The sequence below is a fragment of the Scyliorhinus torazame genome, chromosome 17, assembly GCF_047496885.1.
Source record: "Scyliorhinus torazame isolate Kashiwa2021f chromosome 17, sScyTor2.1, whole genome shotgun sequence".
Lineage (NCBI taxonomy): Eukaryota > Metazoa > Chordata > Chondrichthyes > Carcharhiniformes > Scyliorhinidae > Scyliorhinus > Scyliorhinus torazame.
This window is the reverse complement of record NC_092723.1, coordinates 137,559,012-137,581,478: the sequence shown is the minus strand read 5'-3', so window position 1 is coordinate 137,581,478 and position 22,467 is coordinate 137,559,012. Positions and strand designations below refer to the sequence as shown.

At 45.8% G+C, this 22,467-nt stretch overlaps 1 protein-coding gene across 2 annotated transcripts in view; it reads right to left on the bottom strand.

Moving 5' to 3' along the window:
• LOC140394178 (protein kinase C beta type) overlaps window positions 1-22,467 on the bottom strand; it is a 532,929-nt gene that overhangs the window by 215,149 nt on the left and 295,313 nt on the right. For both annotated transcript variants that reach the window (XM_072481132.1, XM_072481130.1), the window contains exon 3: window positions 21,787-21,869. In XM_072481132.1, coding sequence (XP_072337233.1) covers window positions 21,787-21,869 — 83 coding nt within the window. The remainder of the gene's footprint in view (window positions 1-21,786; window positions 21,870-22,467) is intronic.

The following is a 22,467-nucleotide window of genomic DNA, read 5'->3' as shown; positions in this document are numbered from 1 at the left end:
ACATCCTCCCTCCAAACTCAAGGCCTTAGCTGACCTGGCCCAGACAGACCAGACCAACTCCCCACTCCAAAGCCTACCCACCTACCCAGTATACATTGTGTCAAAGACCTTTAACCTTGGCTGAATCTTTAAAATTACCTGGTTTATGTCATCTAGTGCTATGACTCCACAGCCCTCGATGCAAGGCCCTTGGAGCACATTGCGCTTCCCAGACCTTATCCAACCCGCGTTAGGAGTCAGGTGAGATAGGATTGCCTGGACTTCAAGGTAAGAACTTTAAAACAAGAGTGGCAACTTGACTCAAATGTCACCATTGGAAGTTACAGCAGTATCCTAATTGCAACAAATGCAAGATTCCAGTTAGTCTTTCACCAAAAACTTTAAAGGAATCAAAACTGCCCACCGTGGAACATGAATCCATACATGTAAGTGTCATTTTTGGTGAGTTTGGCGGGATGTTTCTCGCCGGCTTTTTCGGTGAGATCCAACCCAGTATTTATCCACTTGGGGGCCTTGGGGAGTTTCTCCCAATCTAGCCACACTTAGAAATTTTTTCAGCAATGGGGAGCCAAACTCACTGCGAGACCAGCTCCTCAGAGAGTGGACTGCCATTTTGAAAGGGTTCCCCAAAGTCGAAGTGAACTTGAGACTACCCCACACCCCATTGGCAATGGCACTCCATGCGCATATTTTGAAAAAATAAATTTAATGTACCCAATTCTTTTTTTTTCCAATTAAGGGGCAATTTAGAGTGGCCAATCCACCAACCCTACACATCTTTGAGTTGTAGGGGTGAGACCCACGCAGACACTAGGAGAATGTGCAAACTCCACACGGACAGTGACCCGGGGCTGGGATCGAACCCGGGTCCTCAGTGCCATGAGGCAGCAGTGCTAACCACTGCACCACTGTGCCCCCCAGCCTCCCCCCCCCCCCGCCCCCTGGGCATCACCCCACTACGGGATTGCTGAGGGGGGGGGGGGCCCCACTTTTCAGGCCTCCCAATCCCTTTTGGGCTCACCCTTTCAAGACCCCCAACCTTCAGGAGGACTGCCCTTCACCCCCCCCTCCCTTCACGCCCCCCTCATCCCCCTTTCACGGACATGACTCCTCTCACGCCCCAGCCCTTGGCAGTGCCACCCTTGGGAGTGCCACTCAGGCACCTTGAAAGTGCAGGGTAACAGTGCCAAGGTGCCTGGATGCCAGAGGGAAAGCTAGGGTGCTACCATACCCTGCCCATGACCATTCAGGGCCTCCATTGGGCTGGGAGACCCCCCCAGGTGCCGCTACCTCTGGCTCACATTTGTGTGGACCAGTGCTAAACAACACTGTGGCGAAGTCTCCCTGACATGGGCGTTAGTTCTTGAGCCACGGGAGAATCTGGGTGCGACATATTTAAATGAGCTTAATGGCTCATTTAAAAATGTATGGGCGTGATGTAACCAAAAATAATCAGAGTCTGTTCTGGGTGGGATTAGTGGGGTTGTTCCTGCTTTTTAATGGCACTCTGTTCCATCGGGTCCCAGAAAGAATGTTTCTCCCCCTCCCCCACTGCACTTTGGCGTAATTTCCTGCACTGAGCTCAGACGAGCGGAGCTCCTCAGTGCAGGAAAAGATCGGGATGCTATTTTTAAATGGCACCCCAATCTCGCGACCCCCTGGCACAACCCCCGGACTCCCCAACTCATCTGTAAGAGGGTCCTCAGGCCGCACGTACTCACATCATACGGGCAGGGCACCCCCGGGCCCGATCCTCAGCACTGGACCAGCAGCGCAAGGGTGCCAGCCTGTCCAGAACCCGATCACCCGGGGGTCTCCGATCACATGGGAGATTCCCCCAAGTGCCATTCTGCCTGGTCCTCGTTAGTGGGGACCAATGCTGATCGTCGCCCGGCTGTGGCGAGGCTGATAGATGCCGGGTCGCTATTCGACCCGGTGCTAGCACGCCCAAGTGGTTTTCCAAACACATTTAGCGGGTTCCAGATTGCGTCATTGCGTGAGATCTGATTAGATCTCGCAAGGTGTAATGGCTGTCGGGAATCCCGTGGAGACATCTCCCAGGGTCTACCAGCTGTATCCCGTTGATTCCGACCAGATGCAGCCAGTAAATCGCGTCCGAAATCTGGATCTCGTCCAACGAGGGTGAGATCCAGATTGTGAGATCTCGTTAGAGGCCGTTCGATCGCACCCATACATACTAATTTTGTTAAGAGTTTGGTGTTGTGATTGATTTATAGTTGTAGAATATAGAAGTCTGATTGGGAACACTTCCCTCCCGAATGGAAAAGATATGGGCTGAATGAGGACATTACAAGCAAGGTGGACAACGAGGAACAGGTGGATGTGGTGTATCTGGATTTCCAGAAAGCATTCGACAAGGTGCCACACAAAAGGCTGCTGCACAAGCTAAAGGTTCATGCGTTAGCATGGGTAGAGGATTGGTTAACTAACAAAAAGCAAAGAGTGGGGATGAATGGGTGTTTTTCTGGTTGGCGATCAGTGGCTAGTGGTGTGCCTCAGGGATCAGTATTGGAACTGTAATTGTTTACAATTTACACGGTTGATTTGTGTAATGTGTGAAAGTTCTCAGATGATACTAAGATGAGTGGTAGAGCAAACTGTGCAGAGGACACAAAGTCTGCAGAGGGATTGAGATAGTTTAACTAAGTGGGCAAGGATCTGGCAGATGGAGTACAATGTTGGTCATGTGAGGTCATCCATTTTGGTAGGAATAACTGTAAAATGGATTATGATTTAAATGGTAATTTTTTTTAGCATGCTGTTGTGCAGAGGGACCAAGGTGTCCTGTGCATGAATTGCAAAATGTTGGTTTGCAGGTGCAGCAGGTAATTAAAAAGGCAAATGGAATATTGTCCTTCATTGCAAGAGGGATAGAGTTTAAAAATAGGGAGATTATGTTGCAGCTGTAATAATCTTTATTATAATAATAATCTTTATTATTGTCACAAGGAGGCTTACATTAACATGGCAATCAAGTTGCTGTGAAAATCCCCTAGTTGCCACATTCCGGCGCATGTTTGGGTGCACTGAGGGAGAATTCAGAATCTCCGATTCACCTAACAGCATGTTGTTCGGGACTTGTGGAAGGAAACCAGGGGTGCTGGTGAGGCCACTCCTGGAATACGGTGTACAGTTTTGGTCTCCTTACTTGAGAAAAGATGTACTGTTACTGGCACTGGAGGAGGTGCAGAGGAGATTCACTCGATTGATTTCGGAGTTGAGAGGATTGGCTTATGAGGAGAGACGGAGTAGACTGGGACTATACTCATTGGAATTTAGAAGAATGAGGAGGGACTTTATGGAAACATATAAAATTATGAAGGGAATAGATGAGATAGAAGCCGGGAGGTTGTTTCCACTGGCGGGTGAAAATAGAACTACGGGCATAGCCTCAAAATAAGGGGGAGCAGATTTAGGACTGAGTTGACCTCTTCGCCCAAAGGGTTGTGAATCTGTCAAATTCCTTGTCCAGTGAAGCAGTTGAGGTCACCTTGTTGAATGTTTTTAAGGCAAAGATAGATACATTTTTGAACAGCAAATAAATTAAGGGTTATAGTGAGCAGGCGGGTAAGTGGAACTGAATACATGAAAAGATCAGCCACGATCGTATTGAATGGTGGAGCAGGCTTGAGGGGCCGGGTGGCCTACTCCTAGTTCTTATGAATATCATTGAAGGAATAAACATTCGATTGTCTTTGAGATTTTCCTGTTATAAGTCAGAATCTATCATTGAAGAAACAGCTTCCCAACTATATATTATTGTTAAAGGTCTTGATTAGAATTCAAGTTTCAGAGTGACATTTTAACTGTTCCTTTTGTGTTATGTTACATTGTGTAACATAAGCTGCTTCCTTGATGTAGTCTCTACGAAAGGATGCTCCAGACTATGAAATGAGTTCAACGTGTTTATTGAACTATTAACACAGTTCTTAAATGAGTTTGACACTCTGCTAATCTACCTCTCTAGTAACTCAGTCTAATTATACCAGCTTGCTCTAAGCCACGTGCTAGGGTGTGATGCTGCTGCTGATCGACCCTGTCTAACTCTCTAGGTGTCTGTCTGTTGTCATGTGAGAGTACCTTTAAGAAATGGGTGTTTAAGAAATGTGCCTTTAAGAAATGGAACTGCTTATGTTACTGAAGTGATGTCAGAGTGTGGGGGGAGCTGAGCTTTTTGAGTTTCAGTATGAGAGAGCAGCTTGGGTGTGTCTGTGTGTTTCCAGTGAGCTGCATGAAGAAAACAAAGGGGCTGTAGCTGAAGTATCCAAAAGCAGCAGCACGGTTGAACCCTTTCTCACTATATATATATTGAATGTAACCTAATGTGCTCCTGTTTGAAGGTTGGTTAAGTCTTTTGGCTGTTAAAAGGACAGCTGAAACGATTACTTAGTCTTTGGGGGTTATCTTTGAATTAATGGGTGTTAAGATATTCAATGGTTGTTTTAAAAGGGTTAATTTGAGTTGATAGAATAAACATTGTTTTGTTTTTAAAAACACTTGTCCATTTATGCTGTATCGCACCTGTAGAGTGGGCCGTGTGCTCCCCACACCACAATCTATTAAAAGTTGTGGGTCAGTTGAACTCCATGCTACACTTTGGGGTTCTCTAAACTCTGATCCATAAAACTGTGGAAGAGGCAGAGCCTGTGTGCCCTGTTCTTTTATATGGGTTGTGCAGTGCCCCCTTGTGGTACTGCCATCTCTGGGTGTCCTGATTACCCATTGGTTGTGTCCTGTTCTAATGATCCATTGGTTGCGTGTCTGCATGTCATGACATCTCTGGTGCTCCCTCTAGTGGTTACTTAGTTGTAGTGTATTTACATTAACCCCTTATGTATATGCAGTGATGCATATCACTACAGCTCCTTCCTTGAATCTTAGTTTACATGATGGCATTCTGATGACTCTGGACTGTTGTGATCATCTTCATCTATAGTATTGATCCTGATTTATTCACTTAACTTATCTGACAGCTTTAAAACAGAAAGTTCAGATAATTGTCCTGCCATTTTGCCACATTTAACCAATTACATTTATTACGATCCCAGACCAGACCCCAACAGTGACTAGTATACTGGACCAAACCCCCAATATTTTAGTTTATTTTAAGACTGATTTATGAAAATGATTGCATGAAAAAAAAAAAAAAAAATAGGGCTTCGATATGTCTAAAACAAAACTTAAAGGAGGCGGGAACCCTAAACCATGTATAGTTATCTGCTGTATAAAGTTGGCCGGTTTGGGTACCAGCGGGAGAGACTCTGCTGGGATATTTTGTGCTGTGTAAATAATAGTTATTGTAATAACCTTTATTTCTTCTTAACAACTCTGTGTGGTCTCCTTTGTGGTCTACAAAAGTCCAATAGCTGATGACATCACTGTGAGGCAAGAAGTAAATGAATCTTCAGGTAAGTTGGACCGTGTTCAGAAATTCTCGAATACCTACTTTAATTTAAGCAGCAATAACATTTTAAAGTGAGGAAAGGTGAACAAGTGAATAGCCTAGAGAAGCTGGTGAAACTTTCATAAACAAATTTTACAGATTGACCGAAGGCTGTGACTACAGCACCATGAAGTCAGAACTCATATGAGACTGAATAGTAGTCGGAGCGGCGTTGGCGAAAGAAAATCTGACTCTGGATAAGGCAGTCTGAAATTCAGCAAGAATGAGAGTCCATTTTAAGTAGTGAGGTGAAACCATGACATAGAAAATACCCAACTGTCCAGCTCATAAAGCAACATAAGGGCAGGTACACACCATGTCAAGGAAGGCAATACTCAAACAGACCACATGATGGTGAGAGACTATGTCAGAGTTGTGGAGCCAAAAGAGCAATGTCCAGCAATCTCAACTGCAATGTTTCAATTGCAACCAGCTGGAACACTTTGGAAAGTTGTGCAAGTCTAAGACATCGAGGTGTGGAGGATCCCAAAATGTTCATGCTAGGAGAAAACTGGACTAGCCTATGGTCTCGGAATAAAGCAGATGGATTGTTGATAAGGCAAAGTTCAACGCAAAGAGCACAAACAGTAAATCAGAGGGAGACAGTCAAGTGCTGGAAACACAGAATACGACGATTTCAACTCCAAATCATCAAAGTTTGCCCAAAGTAACCAAGACTATAACTCCTCAAAATGAGACCAGAATGACTGAATTTATAAAGTCAAAGACTTGAGGGTGAGAGAAGGGGTAGCACTAAAAGAAAGATTACACTGTAAACATGTTGGGTAAAGACTTGAGGGAAGTATAGTAGTGGGTGTTTGGCATAGCGAGGATAAGTTGGAGCTGGAGAACAGGAACACCCAGTATAATGGATTGGATTGGATTTGTTTATTGTCACGTGTAGCGAGGTACAGTGAAAAGTATTTTTCTGCGAGCAGCTCAACAAATCATTAAGTACATGGGCAACACAAGATATAAAATGAAACGACATAAAAGCACTGGCATCGGATGAAGCATACAGGGGTGTAGTGTTAATGAGGTCAGTCCATAAGAGGGTCATTTAGGAGTCTGGTGACAGTGGGGAAGAAGCTGTTTTTGAGTCTGTTCGTGCGTGTTCGCAGACTTCTGTATCTTTGCCCGATGGAAGAAGTTGGAAGAGTAAGCCGGTTGGGAGGGATCTTTGATTATGCTGCCCGCTTTCACCAGGCAGTGGGAGATGTAGATGGAGTCAATGGATGGGAGGCAGGTTCGTGTGATGGACTGGGCGGTGTTCACGACTCTCTGAAGTTTCTTGCGGTCCTGGGCTGAGCAGTTGCCGTACCAGGCTGTGATGCAGCCAGATAGGATGCTTTCTGTGGTGCATCTGTAAAAGCTGATAAGGGTTAATGTGGACATGCCCAATTTAGTAATCACATGATGAGGGACCTGGGTTAGTCTAAAAGTATGCAGATCATGTGTAGCATCATGGAGCTAGGTCATAGTTTGGGCTATATTGTATAGTTTGGGCTATATTGTGTACATACGTAAATAGTTGTGTTATTAATAAACAGTACCATTCAACTGTACAAACCTCTGAGACCTACAAAATAAATCCTTACAACAGAAAAGAGTGTGAGGGAGAAGAGGGAGAGAGATAATAGTGGGAGAAAATGGAAATAACAATCATGCGATATGTAAAATGAGTTGAAAACCCACTACAACTCATTTTACACCATCACATAATGTCATTTATCCTCCAGAAAGAGGCCCACAGATAAAAGCTATCTAGCTCTCTTTCTCAGAGACGCCTGACATTGAAACCAGGAATAAGCTCTACTGATGAGCAAAGATCCTCATGGGCTCTTGAGGTGGGTTTAAACAAAAAAGTTTAGGGGGATAACAGCAAACGGAAGTGGCATAGGCTGCTGGGAAGGGAAGGTAAGCTTTGGCTGTACAGGTAACTCCACATCAGTAGAAAGGTTGAATGAAAGGTTGAATGAAGTTAAAAAGGCAGGGTAGTAGAAAAGAAAATCAGAATGCGAGAAGATAAACAAGAGTTGTTAGCACATCGAGAAAATACAAAAAAAAACACAAAACACAATCAAAAGTATATAAATGCATAGATCAAATGAGGGAAATTGTGTTATTGCATGGGATTAACCATTTACTAGATGTCTGGTACAAAGTTGGTGTAGAGGGCTTTATTGCCTTTTCGTAGCTTTTTCTAAAGCCTTTTGCTGGTTTAGTCCTTTACAAATATATTTTGGTAGTTCTGCTGATTATACTGGGGACCCCCTTATGGGAAATAACTAGATGGCTTTGCTGCAAAACATTCTCCTGCAGCAGACTGAAGGCTGTGTGACCCAGCTAGACAGTGGTATGTAAGGGCCTCAAGAACCTTACTGCAAAACCTGACTGAGTGGGTATCAACCACAGTTGATTGTGCTCACTGGGGAGGATCATTTACATTTTAAACCCCCTGGATCCTTCTTCAAAATGGCTGCTACAGTCCAGGCTGTTGTGATGCCTTTAAACCCAGTCTCTACTTGAAGTCCCACCACCATTCCATCAGTTCTGACTGGCTGCCAAACCCACCCCCCCGTCAATTATCTCTGTCAAAATCTCAAACTGTGACAAATTTCCTCCTGAGGCTAGGACCTCAAAATGGCTCTGATGTTGGCTTCTTGAGTTTGAAGGCAAAATCCTGCCCAAGTCTCATCCACCAAAAATTAACCAACAATTACGTCGGGGCCTTTATCTTGGGTTTCATCAATGAGTCGGAAATAGGAATGGTAGAAACACAAGAGTGTGTAGTGTTGCTAACTTTTGGTTGGCTCTTAATTCGTTGCCCGTTGGGTCTTTACTGAATTTGCTCTGTTTCTATGACCTTTGCTCGAGAGTCGCCACGTATCTTTATGATACCGCCACGAGGTTCAAGTTCAAGTACTGATCAATAACTCAACACACCAATTAGTAAGATTCAAATCAAAACACATTTATTATACACAGCAAATCACTATTCATGCATAAACTCTACTTTCTAGACTATTCTCCATCACTAAAAGACCTATACTTAGCTTCGGAATTGGCCCACCAGGTCAGGGGAACAAATGGCCTTTTGTTTGATCTGAGTCTGCAGGATTCAAAAGCTGGTATGGACTGGTAGCTAGGAGCGCCTATCTCATAGCGTGCGTTGACTGGAGACTTACTTGGTTGATGCGGCAGCTTGGGAAGTTCACTCTCAAGGGTTGATTCGCGGCTGAGTGACCCTGCCAAGGAGGACGATTTGAGCTTGGGGACACTATTTTACAGTCCCCAGGGGCTTCCCACCCCTTTGGGCGGACCCCGTACCTGGTTCCAAGTGATTGGACTGCGTTCCGATCACTTGGATCGATTTCTCCAATACTGGAGTCATTCCCTGATCGCTGGGCGGTCCCCGAGTGTCCGTTGGCCTTCCTTTGTCTTGGCTCCTGCTGGCGCCGAGGAGTCTGGCTTGGCCTTATTCACCTTAAATGTTTTGATTGTTCCCGGGGATCGCTCATTAGTATGCAGATGGCTGTGAGTTTCAGTGCTGTCTGGGCTTTTGCAAGTTCTAATACACAGGATTTCTGCACTTGCTAGTTTTTGCCTGTGTTAGCTGAATTTCCCTGTAGTCTTTGCGTTTCTCCATTTTAAGTCGGGAAGTGGCCAACCCAGGTGGCTACAGTAGTGAAGGTTATTATTCTGGGAGAGTTGCTACTGAAGAGATTACTCACATTAAAGACAACTCACTGTAGCCTAGTGGTTTACAGCGGAGGACCCTGAGGTAAGCAAAAAAACCATGCAGGTCCTAATTATGACTCAAGCAAGATTTTGTGGAAAGGAACACAAGGCTAGAGAAGGGCAAATATGTTTCCTCTCGTCTAAAAGTGAGATTAGTTCTGGATCACCCGTCTTCAGCAATTGGCTAATTACTACATCTGGGATGTAATTATAAAATAAGGTATGAAATAGGAGTTGGAGTTAAAGAGAATGAGCTGGGTACTAAAAATGTAGGCCATTCTTCACCAACCTTGTTGAATTATTTGAGGGAACAGACAAAAGAGAAAAAGATAGGCCGGAATTTTCCGTCGGAATCTTCCAGTCTGGCTAATGGCGCACCCCTGCCGCAGGTTTCCCGACAGTGAGGGGTGCATTCAATGGAAAACCACCGTTGACAATGGTGGGGCCAGAAGATCCTGCTGCCAGCCAATGGCACACTGCCTCCACTGCCGTGAAACAGTCGGCAGGTTGCGCAGAAAATCCCTCCCGCAATTTGATACAGCTCACTAAGATTTTGAAGGGTTAAGATAAATGGTGGTAGATGGTTCCACTGTGAAAAGTCAGCAATGAGAGACCACAAATTTAAAATGATCTCAAAAACAAAGGAGAAATAAGAACAAAAATGTCTTTCTGCAGAGGGTAGCTAGAATGTGAAATTCTCTGCCACGTAAGGTTACTGAAATGGAATCCATAAATTCTCTTGAAATTTAATTCGGCAGTGCTTTAAAAAAAAAGGAATAAAAAGGAAATGGGTGCGCAGGAGAATGAGATTTGATTAGAGCTCCATGTGCTGAAACCAATGTTTAGTTTTTGTTGGATCCAATAAAATTTCAGCCTCTTTTGTGTTCTGAGTTAATGGAGACAGAAAACTGAAATGACAGCATCCTTGTGCAAACATTGCTGTGTTTGTCCAAGGTTAGTACTATTTCTTACAGTCAATTTCAGCAACTGATCTGTCATTCTCTGAAAGACCCCAGTGGGTCTGGAATTGATGTCTGGGAGAGGACTTTTTGCTAATATTATTTATGAACATTGAATACAGATTTGAGATTACAGCATTTAATTGGAGTTCGGTGCCACATGTAAAGAAAATTTAAGGAACAATCCTCTCGTGACAAAGCCAAAAAATTAATATTGACTTTGCTTCTGTGGTACATGGCTATTATAAATGCAAGGATTGTAAGCTGATCTCAGCAAATCAGTTCGGCACCAACCTCAGATTCTATTCAAAGGTGACACATTTGTATAGCTCTCTGCTGCTCCAGCACTGCCTAATTCAATTTCAAGAGGATTTATGTTTTTTGTTTTTGTAATCCTATGTGGCAGAGAACTTCACCAGTACACAACATCATAGTACATGTGGAATCATAGCACAGAGGGAAAATTGAAGGAGTATTTATGTGCCCTTGGCTATGATAAAGAAGGAGCCTGTCATAATATCCACTCATGTATATAATGAGATGCAGACAGGCAGTGATTGACACACAGGATGACCAGTAAGCACACACCACAGTGCAGCCAATCACCAGACAGGACACTACTACTATAAAGCCAGAGTGCATTAGGTTTCCCGCTCTCTCGCGACCCTGCCACTGAGACAGTCAGAGTCCACGAGCGAGCAAGTGCAAACGCCATGCGGTAGTTAGTAAGTCTGGTCAGGCTACTAACAAGGTCTCTAGTCAGTTCGGTATAGTGTCGACCCACAGCTGAATATGTATATCAGTTCTATTGTTGAATAAAACAGTGTTGGATCTTCTCCAGCATTAGACGTCCGTTTCTAGCTTCCCTGCATCGAGTGCAGTCCACATCGAACCTACCTGCCTAACACATCAGAGCCCACCATTTTTGGAATGGTGAGGAAGGTAGTTTTGATACTGTTGACTTAAGGTTGTAGACTGCAGCACGGAGAAATGTTTTAGCTTGATACTCACTGGTGTTCAAACTTGGAAGTGCCATCTCTCTTTGCTGCATTGCTGGGTTAGCACCAAATTTTCATAATCATTTTGAATTCTTTCTTTGCCACAGTTACCTTGATTTCCCAGAAACCATCTTTGCACTTTCTCTCTTCACATTCAGATAAGGATGACACAAAAGGCTGCCTTAAATGAATGGGCAGTGCGGTAGCACAGTGGTTAGCACAGTTGCTACACTGCTCCAGGGTCCCAGGTTCTATTCCCAGCTTGGGTCACTGTCTGTGCGGAGTCTGCACGTTCTCCCCATGTCTGCGTGGGTTGGTTCCGTGTTCTCTAGTTTCCTCCCACAGTCTGAAGATGCGCAAGTTAGGTGGATTGGCCATTCTAAATTGCCCTCAGTGTCCAAAAAGGTTGGGTGGGGTTGCTGGGATGGGGTGGATGTAGGGGCTTGGTAGGGTGCTCTTTCCAGGGGCCAGCGCAGACTCGATGGGCCGAATGGCCTCCTTCTGCATTGTAAATTCTACGATTCCATAAATGCTTCATTTCAGCTTCTAGGGAAGGCACTGTCCTGTGCAATTCTTTTAAAAAAAATTTAGAGTACCCAATTCATTTTTTTCCAATTAAGGGGCAATTTAGCGTGGCCAATCCACCTAGCCTGCACATCTTTGGGTTGCGGGGGCGAAACCCACGCAGACACGTGGAGAATGTGCAAACTCCACACGGACGGTGACCCAGAGCCGGGATTGAACCTGGGACCTCGGCGCCGTGAGGCAGCAGGGCTAACCTACTGTGCCACCGTGCTGCCCTGTGCAATTCTGTGCATTGTCATGTACCAGCCGGTGAGTGAATAATGTCCCTTTTGGTTCACATTCGGGATTGCTTTGCACAGGAAACTCTGGTGAGTGAAAGCAATAGCACCATGGATTTAGGGAGAGCCAGCAGCTGTCTTCTCTCAATTTGTTCAGTGGCAAACATGATAAAGATTTTGGCCCTGGTACGTGATACATCTGTCATCGCCTGACACAGCACATATCCCCATTATTAACAGCAAAAGGAGTTGGGTGCAAATTCAGCCTCTCTGAAGTATTTTTTTGAAGGAGATGGCACAGTTGCACAGCTAAACCTCAACCACTTTAAGCACACAATGTCCATAATTACTGGATGGCTGTACATGATGCACTAGGCCTCAATTGGATTCCTCTTAGTATTTTCCTGATCCTATAGAATTTCCTCCACCAATGGTGTGGCAAAGGGAGGGAGGTACATAAAGATCGGAGTTAAAGAAAGGAAGCAAGGATGAAGGAGGTTGTGAGATTGATTGGGGAGAGAAGGGTTGGCAAGTGGGTCTGGACTTATCCAATGACCCCAGTGGAAGAATATATCATTTTATAATATTTATCTCATCAAACCAACCAAAATCAACATAAATCAAGCATGAATTAACAGTCAAATTGTATTCAAGAGAAATGATAAATTACATTTTAAATAGCCCCAACAAAGATAGATCTCTGATTTACTGGCTGTCCCCTTAACACAGGCCACCACACTCAGCCACACAGTCCTTCAACATTGTCTTCCTCAGGTAGCTCAACTCCTCTTGATGAAAAAACTGATCATAGAGTTTCCTCTGACAACAGCCTTACTTCACCGGGATCCACGATACAGTCATCAATAAAAGAATGCACTTCTTAGTTCAGCTCACAGTTATTCTGACAGCAGGAGTTCACCAAAATAACTGAATCAGCACTCTCCCTGATACAAGATTCAGCCTTCAGGTACCACTCTTCTTAGCTGTCACACAGACACACCCACACACATACACAGACACACCCACACACATACACAGACACAGACACATGCCAGCCTGCTCTGACCGCCTGCTGAAATTTTATTTCTGAGCCCTGTGTTTTCTCCTTTTGGTTTCAATCAGCGTTCATTGCCTTGGCAAGCTGAGGTCATGGTCTGATTTCCCAGAAATCTGATGTCAGATAGGACACAAACTTTCAGGTCCAGAGTTTTGCTTCTGGGTCGGGTGCCGAGACAAAAGGACATTTCCCGACTCTGTAAACCCAATCTTTAAAAATGGTGGCCTGCAGTTCGATTTCTGTCTTGGGGGGGGGGGGGGGGGGGGATTTCCTCGTATCCCTTTATAATCCCTATGCTGATTTAGTGCCAACTTAATGCCAACCCATGCCCCCACCCACCATCCTTTCCCCTTGCCCCCCCCTCCATGCCAGCCCACCTGGTATCTACCATGGGCAAACCTCAGGAGCCATGCTGACATAAAATAATGTCCATTAATTACGCCACTATGTTAAACAAAAATCACTTGGTAGAATACATTCAATACACATATTATTTAAACGAATCTCTTCTAAAATCAAAAATTTCTATAACCACTTGGAGATGTCAATCAAACTAAGCTTAACAAACACCCTACTGTGATAATGTTAGTTTGTAAAATCAGTCATTGCAGCACTAATCTGATACGGAAACATCAAGCACTAATTTTTCTTTTGAACACCAGACATTTTTTTTTAATTTAAAGCCCAGAGTTAAATCCATTGACAGCTCCAATGAGTTTTCACAGTTCTAATGACTTTATGCACTTGAGTTTATGCACTTTTTACACACAATTATATTTACTTTAAATAATCCTAAAAGGGTACCTGACCTCTCCAAAAGGTTGCCTTTCCAAGGGTGTCCCAAGCCATATTCGAAGGTGTACCGGGCTATCCAAAGGAATCTTCCAAGATTAGATCACCAAAGTGGTCTAATCTGCACATGCCAGGTTTAACACTCCTGGGTTACCAAGATCCCACTTCAGTGGAGGCAGTTGATGATTTAAATGGCCAGCTGCCTCCACGAACCACGGGCGAGGTTTTCCGACCCCCCGCCGGGTCGGAGAATCGCCGGGGGCTGGCGTGAATCCCGCCCCCGCTGGTTGCCGAAGTCTCCGGCACCGGAGATTCGGCGGGGGCGGGAATCGCGCCGCGCCGGTTGGCGGGACCCCCGCTCGATTCTTTGGCCCATCCGGGCCGCTAAAATGCCTGTCCCGCCGGCGTAAATTAAACCACCTACCTTACCGGCGGGACAAGGCGGTGCGGGCGGGCTCCGGGGTCCTGGGGGGGGGGCGTGGGGCGATCTGGCCCTGGGGGGTGCCCACACGGTGGCCTGGCCCGCGATCGGGGCCCACCGATCTGCGGGCGGGCCTGTGCCATGGGGGCACTCTTTCCCTTCCGCCTCCGCCACGGTCTCCACCATGGCGGAGGCAGAAGAGACTCCCTCCACTGCGCATGCGCGGGAAACTGTCAGCGGCCGCTGACGCTCCCGCGCATGCGCCGCCCGGAGATGTCATTTCCGCGCCAGCTGGCGGGGCACCAAAGGCCTTTTCCGCCAGCTGGCGGGGCGGAAATTTGTCCGGCGCCGACCTAGCCCCTCAAGGTTGGGGCTCGGCCCCCAAAGATGCGGAGCATTCCGCACCTTTGGGGTGGCGCGATACCCGTCTGATTTGCGCCGTTTTGGGCGCCAGTCGGCGGACATCACGCCGTTTCCGGAGAATTTCGCCCCACATGTGCGTGAACACTGGCCCAACTCCAGTCTCACAAACTCTCTTCCCACCCCCTCCCCTCTCCCCAGTCTTACAATCAGAGGGTTTGATCACAATAGGATGCAATAAATTTACAGAGAGTGGAGAATGGGATGCTGTCACATGAAATATTGGAGGATCCAGTCAAAAGCTGACAGAAATATTATTGGGGGTTTCAGGGACAGAGGTGTCGAGGTAGGGTTCAAAGAGATCTATCTACATGATGGAAGCAATGTAGGGTTTGAACTAGAGCTCCAAGTCAAGCAAGGTCATTGTCATAATACTACAGCACAGAACAAAACCTTCTCTCAAAAGCAAAATGTAATGGGTAACCTATCAATATCACAGTAGTTGGGCTCAATGCAATAATAATTGACAGGTTTAAGTATTGAATTAATCTTATCAGATAATAAATCTATCAAGGACGAAGCGATAAAACTTCCACTGCAACTCTTAGAAGACTGTTTTAAACTCCTAAGACAAACTTTGATCTTCCTAAGACAACTTTGATCTTTCTAAGACAAACTTTGATCTTTCTAAGATAACAGTTTCTACATTTTGTTTCATATTCTGCAGAAACGTAGCTGTCCCAAATTATTCAGTCCACAAATCAACTTCCCACAGATGCCTCACTGGATTTTTTTTTTTCTTGATCACCTATTCATACACCTTACAGCGCAGCATACATGTTTACACACTATCCAGATCCTTTGGTGACACCAGGTTTAAATTGTTCGGCTGTTGCAACAGACCTCTACTCTAACCTCAGAGCAATGACCAGCTTACCTTGTCTTCAGTCTAGAGGGAGGCAAGCTGGACCATATTGACACTATGGAGCTCATTTCACCCTCGCCACCTGGGGGGTAGATCTAGTAGAACAAATCATCTGAACTGTTATAGATTGGGTTGATTTTCATCCCATTGGTTTCAGCTTTAGGGTTCCATAATGGGCAAACAATCTGCTCCACTAAATTTCCACTTCGGTGAAGGTAAAAACGATCCCTCCAGGGGTCTGGCGAGCTGAGATTGTGGAAACGTTTACATTGCAAAGCAACTAGAAGCAGCTGAATAGGCTGTAACATTTTAATAAGAGCTGGGACTTTGCAAGTTTAACACAGCATGGTGTCGTTTTATATTTTCTGCTGATTAATTAACCCTTTTATGATAAATAACCAAGCAGGATCTAATGCAAGGCAATTTACAAGCTGATAAGTTAAAGCCTTTTTCTGTTTCAGATTGACCCATCTTAACTTGTGATAAACTCAGCAATTATCAGGCAGCAAATATTGGTTATTTTTTCCACCAATTGTTAATTTAAGCGAAAACGTTGCTTTGAACATGTGATCATTCCACCCACACCTATGGTGGAATCATCCCAGAAATCAGCAACGTCCAATTTCGGGCAAGGAAAATGGCTCTTGACTCAGCTTCGATAATGGGGGCTCTTTTCCGGAATATTGTGCAACATATCGTAAAAAAAAAAATGAGCAGGCATGGGCTTCAAGTCAGATTGCTTGATTCGCCAACCTCACCATCACCGCAGTGTTCCAATCGCCCGGGAGCCATATTTAAATGCTGCCCCAACACACAGATGTCAGACTTCAGGAAGTCACTGTGAAGTTATGGCTGCCAAAGCTAAGAAACATACAGCCCCAAAATTCTCTGGAGCCTCCCTCAAGCACCTGCTACTGGATGCAGTTAAGGCCCGCCACGATGTTCTATTCCCACTCTCCAGGTGAAGACCCGCACCCAAGGTGATCAATCCAGCATGGGAGGTGGTGGTGGCAGTGGTCAGTGCCAACACAATGCAGAAGAGGATACCCAGCCAGTGCTGCAAGAGGATGAATGATCTCTGTTTTCATCACTCTTAACCCACACACACATCAAGGATTTCACTTAATGCCAGCTCAAGGGACACCACCACTTGTCCTCCCATACACATCTTCGCCTCTCTGTGGGTCACGTTCTCATCACCTCCATGATCCCACTCAACATCCACACGTACCAGGCACCCTTATCATTTGCCCTGGCACCCATTCGGTTTACACTTTCTCCAACTGTCTTCCTTCAGGACAAACTGGCACTCAACAAATGGGAAAGATGCCAGATGAGTCGAGGGATGCCAGTACTCAAGATCCTAACAGACTCTGAGAAAAGAGTCCTTTGGCTGGCCAATCAGGACGTGGACCGTTCCTGTGCTGATGGCGAGGTCGGCGGTGCTCAACCAAGTGAGGATCCAGCACTATAACATCCATCAAACAATCCTGCTAGGAGTGCTGGTACCGGTTTCCCAGGCCCCTGCATGCACTAAAGGACAGTACAGTAGCATAGTGATTAACACTGTTGCTTCACAGCACCAGGGACCCGTGTTCGATTCCCAGCTTGGGTCACTGTCTATGTGGAGTCTGCACGTTCTCCCCATGCCTGTGTGGGTTTCCTCCGGGTGCTCCCAGTTTCCTCCCACAAGTCCCAAAATTGAACATTCTGAATTCTCCCTCAGTGTACCCGAACAGGCGCTGGAATGTGGCAACGAGAGGATTTTCACAGTTACTTCATTGCATTGTTAATGTAAGCCTACTTGTGACACCAATAACATGGGATCTTTCCCATGTTTTCCGGTAGCACAAGTGGATAGTACTATGGCTTCACAGCGCCAGGGTGCCAGGTTCGATTCCCCGCTGGGTCACTGTCTGTGCGAAGTCTGCACATTCTCCGTGTGTCTGCGTGGGTTTCCTCCGGGTGCTCCGGGTTCCTCCCACAGACCAAAGACGTGCAGGTTAGGTGGATTGGCCATGCTAAATTGCCCTAAGTGTCCAAAAAGGTTAGGAGGGTTATTAGGTTATGGGGATAGGGTGGAAGTGAGGGCTTAAGTGGGTCGGTGCAGACTCGATGGGCCGAATGGCATCCTTCTGCACTGTATGTTCTATTATTATTAATGACCGCTCCTTTCTGTCGCAGGTACATATGGGAAGCAGCTCCATGAAGCAGGTCTCTGACTTCAGCCTCGAGAGCAGCAACAAATAAGACTTCACATACAATTAAGACCTGTCATAGCGCTCACCCACACCCTCCACCAGCGCAGAGACACACTGCTAGGTGGGACCTAGTTCTACAGTAGCCTCAGGGTCACAATCTGGTAAGCACATCACAATGGCTGATCCATAGCTGGCGGAGGCAGGGGCATCCAAGGATTTTGGTAATCGGAGGAGTAAGAGAGGCCAGGATTTTTCGGAGTTCATGTCAGATGACGTACCTGTGGACTCAATCATGTCTCAGTTGCTGGAGCTCCTAAGGCAAAGTATGGAAAATCAGGAAGGGTTAACTGTTGCACTCAAGGTTCCATGGAGGCGTTTGTCCACCTTCTGTCAGAGATGACAGGGTGGCAGGCCAATGGAATGAGGTCAACACTGATAGGCTGGTGGCCATCATGGAAAACCTGGCCCAAGATCTCTGTCCTGCACTGCTGCACTCCATGGCAGTAGCACTTGCTGGTGTCTATCAGTGTCAATGTCAGAGGGGGCAGGGCTGTTTGCGCTCATTCCAGCTGTCCCTCCCTCTCAAAGAGGCAGCCATAGACCCTCAGGCACCCATAGGGAGGAGGATCATCTGGTGCACCCCGTGGGGTCATCCATCCAGGTGACTCTGCGTGTCCCACCCATCCGAATAACCTATTCCTGTGACCGCTTCAGCTCCAGCTCTACAGGCCTAGGAGAGTGGCACTGTCACACAGGAACCTGAAAGCAGGCTAGGGCCCTCCAGGTCTTGGTCCTCCAGAGAATGCCCACCAATGGTTTAACAGACAACAGGACATGGCAGACAGCAAGCACCAGGATGTAACGGCAGGGTAATGGAAATGTAGTTGCACAGAATGGGCACAGGTGTTAAAACCACATCTACATAATATTCACTTCTGTAAATAAACTCCCATTAATTACACCCTTACTATGGCTCCTTGTTATTATGAGCTATGTTACTGCCAGTTTGAAGTGTAAACCTGATAGCTGCACAAGATAAAGGCAGGGGTGTTAGTCCAGGGCTTCTTCCCTGTGCTTTGTTCAACCTTCCCAGCACATCATGACATTCCTTCACAGTGACTGAACACATCAGCCATGCCTCAGTGGGAATTACGATTTCTTCCACAATGTCCTAGCCTGGCGTCACAGAGTTCAGTCGTTCTCCCAGTGTGCTCTCTGCACCTCTGAGGTGCAGCCGACACCCCCATCCCATTCGTTTCTGCCTCCAGTCACACTGTATTCCTGCAAGGTTCAGCTTATGAAGGATGCCATAGGATCAGGAGAGGTTAAACGTTCCCCACTGTATTGCCATTGAGAGCAAGCAAGCTGCCACCAGCCAGAGAGGAGTCAGACATTTACATAAGCACCGTGTGCCTCAATGGACTGACCCCACTGCAAGTCGTCATCGTCCTCCCGGAATGTAGAGACTATGGGCATTCGCTGTATCTCCATGACTGGAGCCTTAGAAGAGGGTGTGCAATCAATCAGATGCAAGTGTAATGCTCACAGATGCCATGTGAAGATAATGGGATGTCATCATTACCCTCCACAAATCTAGCAGCTATGAGCACATCTCAAGCTCATCTGCTCATCTGGACATCATCATGGCCTCAAGGCCGACATCCTGGAGGACCTCCTCAGCCTCATCCACATTGATGTCCTCCTCATCGGAGATGTGCTGCACTTCTGTGCCATTGCAGTGCCAGGTTGTTTTGGGCACAGCATGCGACAACGATGTGAGAGACACCATCTGCGAATTGTATTGCAGGACTCCACCAGATTGTTCCAGGCTTCAGAACCTTATCAGCATCCCTATGGTTTGCTCGATCAAAGTGTGAGCTACAGCATGTGCCTCGCTGTATCTAGTCTCAGCTGTACAGTGGCCACTGCACAGGCTTAATCATCAGTGCATAGCCCTTGTCCCTGAAGAGCCAACCCTGCAGCTTGTGTCGACCCTGAAGCATGTCAGGGATCTGAGCGCGGTTGAGAAGGTCGGAGTTGTGGACATTCTCGAGACTCGTGCACACACTTGCAGGATGCATTTGGTATGGTCGCAGACCAGCTGAACATTTGATGAAGCCCTTGCTATTCTCAATTGGCAGCTTGATGCCACGGTGTTCTGAGTGCTCTGTGAATGCAGTTAATGGCACCCTACACCTGTGGAAAACCAGAGATCTACACAAATCCTATTGTTCTTGCTGCCTGGCTTGCCTGATCCTGGTCACAATGTGTCCAGGATGTGTTTTCTATGGTCGCAAATCAGCTGAACATTCAGCGAGTGGAAGCCCTTGCTGTTTACATAGTTGACAGATTGATGCCACATTGCTGCCCACATGGGTGCAGTCGATGGCACCCTGCACTTGTTGAAAACTAGACGTGCTCAAATTCCATTGCTCTTGCTTTCTGACTTTCCTGATTCTAGTCGAAATGCATGGAGTTGTGCGCCCTCAAAAGATTTTGTCTGTGACCTCCTGGATGCAGTTGTGTGCAGAAGCTTGCAAAATCTCACAGTGGTCACCTGTGGAGTCCTGGAATGAGCCACTGGCCTAAAAATTGAGTGCCACAGTCACTTACAGTGACACTGGCAATAATCTCCGACAAGTTACCATGGCACTAAATCCTGCAGCAGGCGGCAGATGTGACTCACCAGTTTCCTGGACATGCAGTGACACTAGTTCTCAGACAACTGCAGGGCAGCATGGTGGCGTAGTAGTTAGCACAGCTGCCTCAAGAGTAAATAGTGTGGACACATTCCAGGGAAATACTACAGAATGAAATTGGTATTGTGTGCCACCCCACCACTCACTCCACCTGCCAGCTGTGGGAAACATGTTTGCATCATCATGTCCAGTAAACATCTAATCATTGTATGAAATGAATCACCCGGTCATTCAGGAAGAGCATAATGCTCAGCATTAATGAGAATGAATGCAGATTTTCTTTAAGAAAGCAAGAAAAAGAAGGTAGCCTCCTATTGCTCACTGGGTAGATTTAATAACCATTTCTTTTCTTTTTTAATGGACCTCTTATCTCTCTTGGTTTTTAAAAAAACAGTAGTGCACTCAAAAAGGGTGGGATTTTCCAGTCCTGACTGAAGTCAACAGATCTTTTCCTGGACCATCAAATTTTAGGTCCCGCCCGCGATGATTCCTGCAGCGAGGGAAGCAGAAAATACCGCCGTGAATAGAAGGGGCTAGGTGTTATTGATAGTAACACCAAGCCCCACACATTCCTAATTCCACTCCAAGCAGGCAAAAGTATGACCACTGTTCTCACCAAATCACAATCACTGCACACCTCTCAAATAGTTTATCTGGTGGTGAGCTCCTTAACACTGGAGAGAGATCTCAGTCAGATCTCCATTACCTGGAAGGAACAGAAAGATGAGGCAGCATCACAGCAAACAGAGGATGGCCTCAAAGAGGATACAAGAATTCTGAAGATAGGAATAATATTCTTATGGAATGATTGAATTGGTAAGCAGATGGAGGTGGGGTGGGGTAGGGGCAATACTAAGCCCTCGCCTCTGTAGAGTGGTGAGAACGATTGTCACCATTATCCAGGAGCTACTGAAACCCATCTCTTGAAAATGACAGTAGCAAAGGAAATCATGCAGAAGCCTGGGTACCACACTTCTGCTGTCATTAACATGTGGTGGATGAGGAAGAGATAGTGATGGCCTTCCTGGCACAGAAAGAAAATTATAGTTAGAGCCTAAAAGCAATGAATGGAAATTACTCATTTGAACAATCTACTACCCACTCCATTTGAGCATCCTCAAAAATCCATTACACTCCCACATTTATCACTACAATGCAAACATTACTGACAGTGCACCAAATCTCTACAACCTAGTCATCACTGAAGCTGCATTTTGAACTCCACACAATTCCATCGTAGCAATGCACCTTTTTCAACCCGGTGTCCTGTAGTTCAGCATTTATAAAACTAGTAGCACACTCACTCCTACACAATCATCAATGGATATACTTGAAATCTGTTGAGCATTGACGAAAATGTTCTTACCTCAGAGGCTGGTCCTATATCTGCACCTGGGCAGGAGAAGGTGACAAATTCATGACATCGTTTGTGGACTACAAAGGAGCAAACTGTAAATGAGAACATAGAATATTATCAGTGAAATGATACACCAATTAACCAGCCAACACCTATCCAAGTGCATCAACCGACACATCAATCAAAATATACAAACCAATCAATGCACATCAACCAATCAGTGGCATTAGAACAGATAATTGAGTGTTTACTGCACTTGGGATTCATATGACTCTGAAATGAAAATTTGAACTGATTTACACATGAAGTTGAAAATTGGCCTCAATGTTTGTGAAAGTGAAAGGGGGAGAAAAGGTGAGAAACATACTGCACCTTTTTCTCACTTTAATGCAAAATTGATTTTACTTGCATTGTTTAAGCTTTGCTCAATCCCCATCTTAACCATTTACAGTGCAAAATAACAATGAACACCAACAGAGCATCCAGAATATCTCTGCAAATAATGTGCATGAAATAATGGGTCCTCTTTGTGAGAGTTCAATTACAACTGAAACAAATTATTTCATTAAGCTGAAGAAACAATTGTACCCGTCAGCTTTTGACAAAGCTTGGAGAGCTCGGGATAATAACTACCAGCTGCATACACTGACTGCTTCTGAACCACCAGCCAATTCATTAGGTGCATTTGGC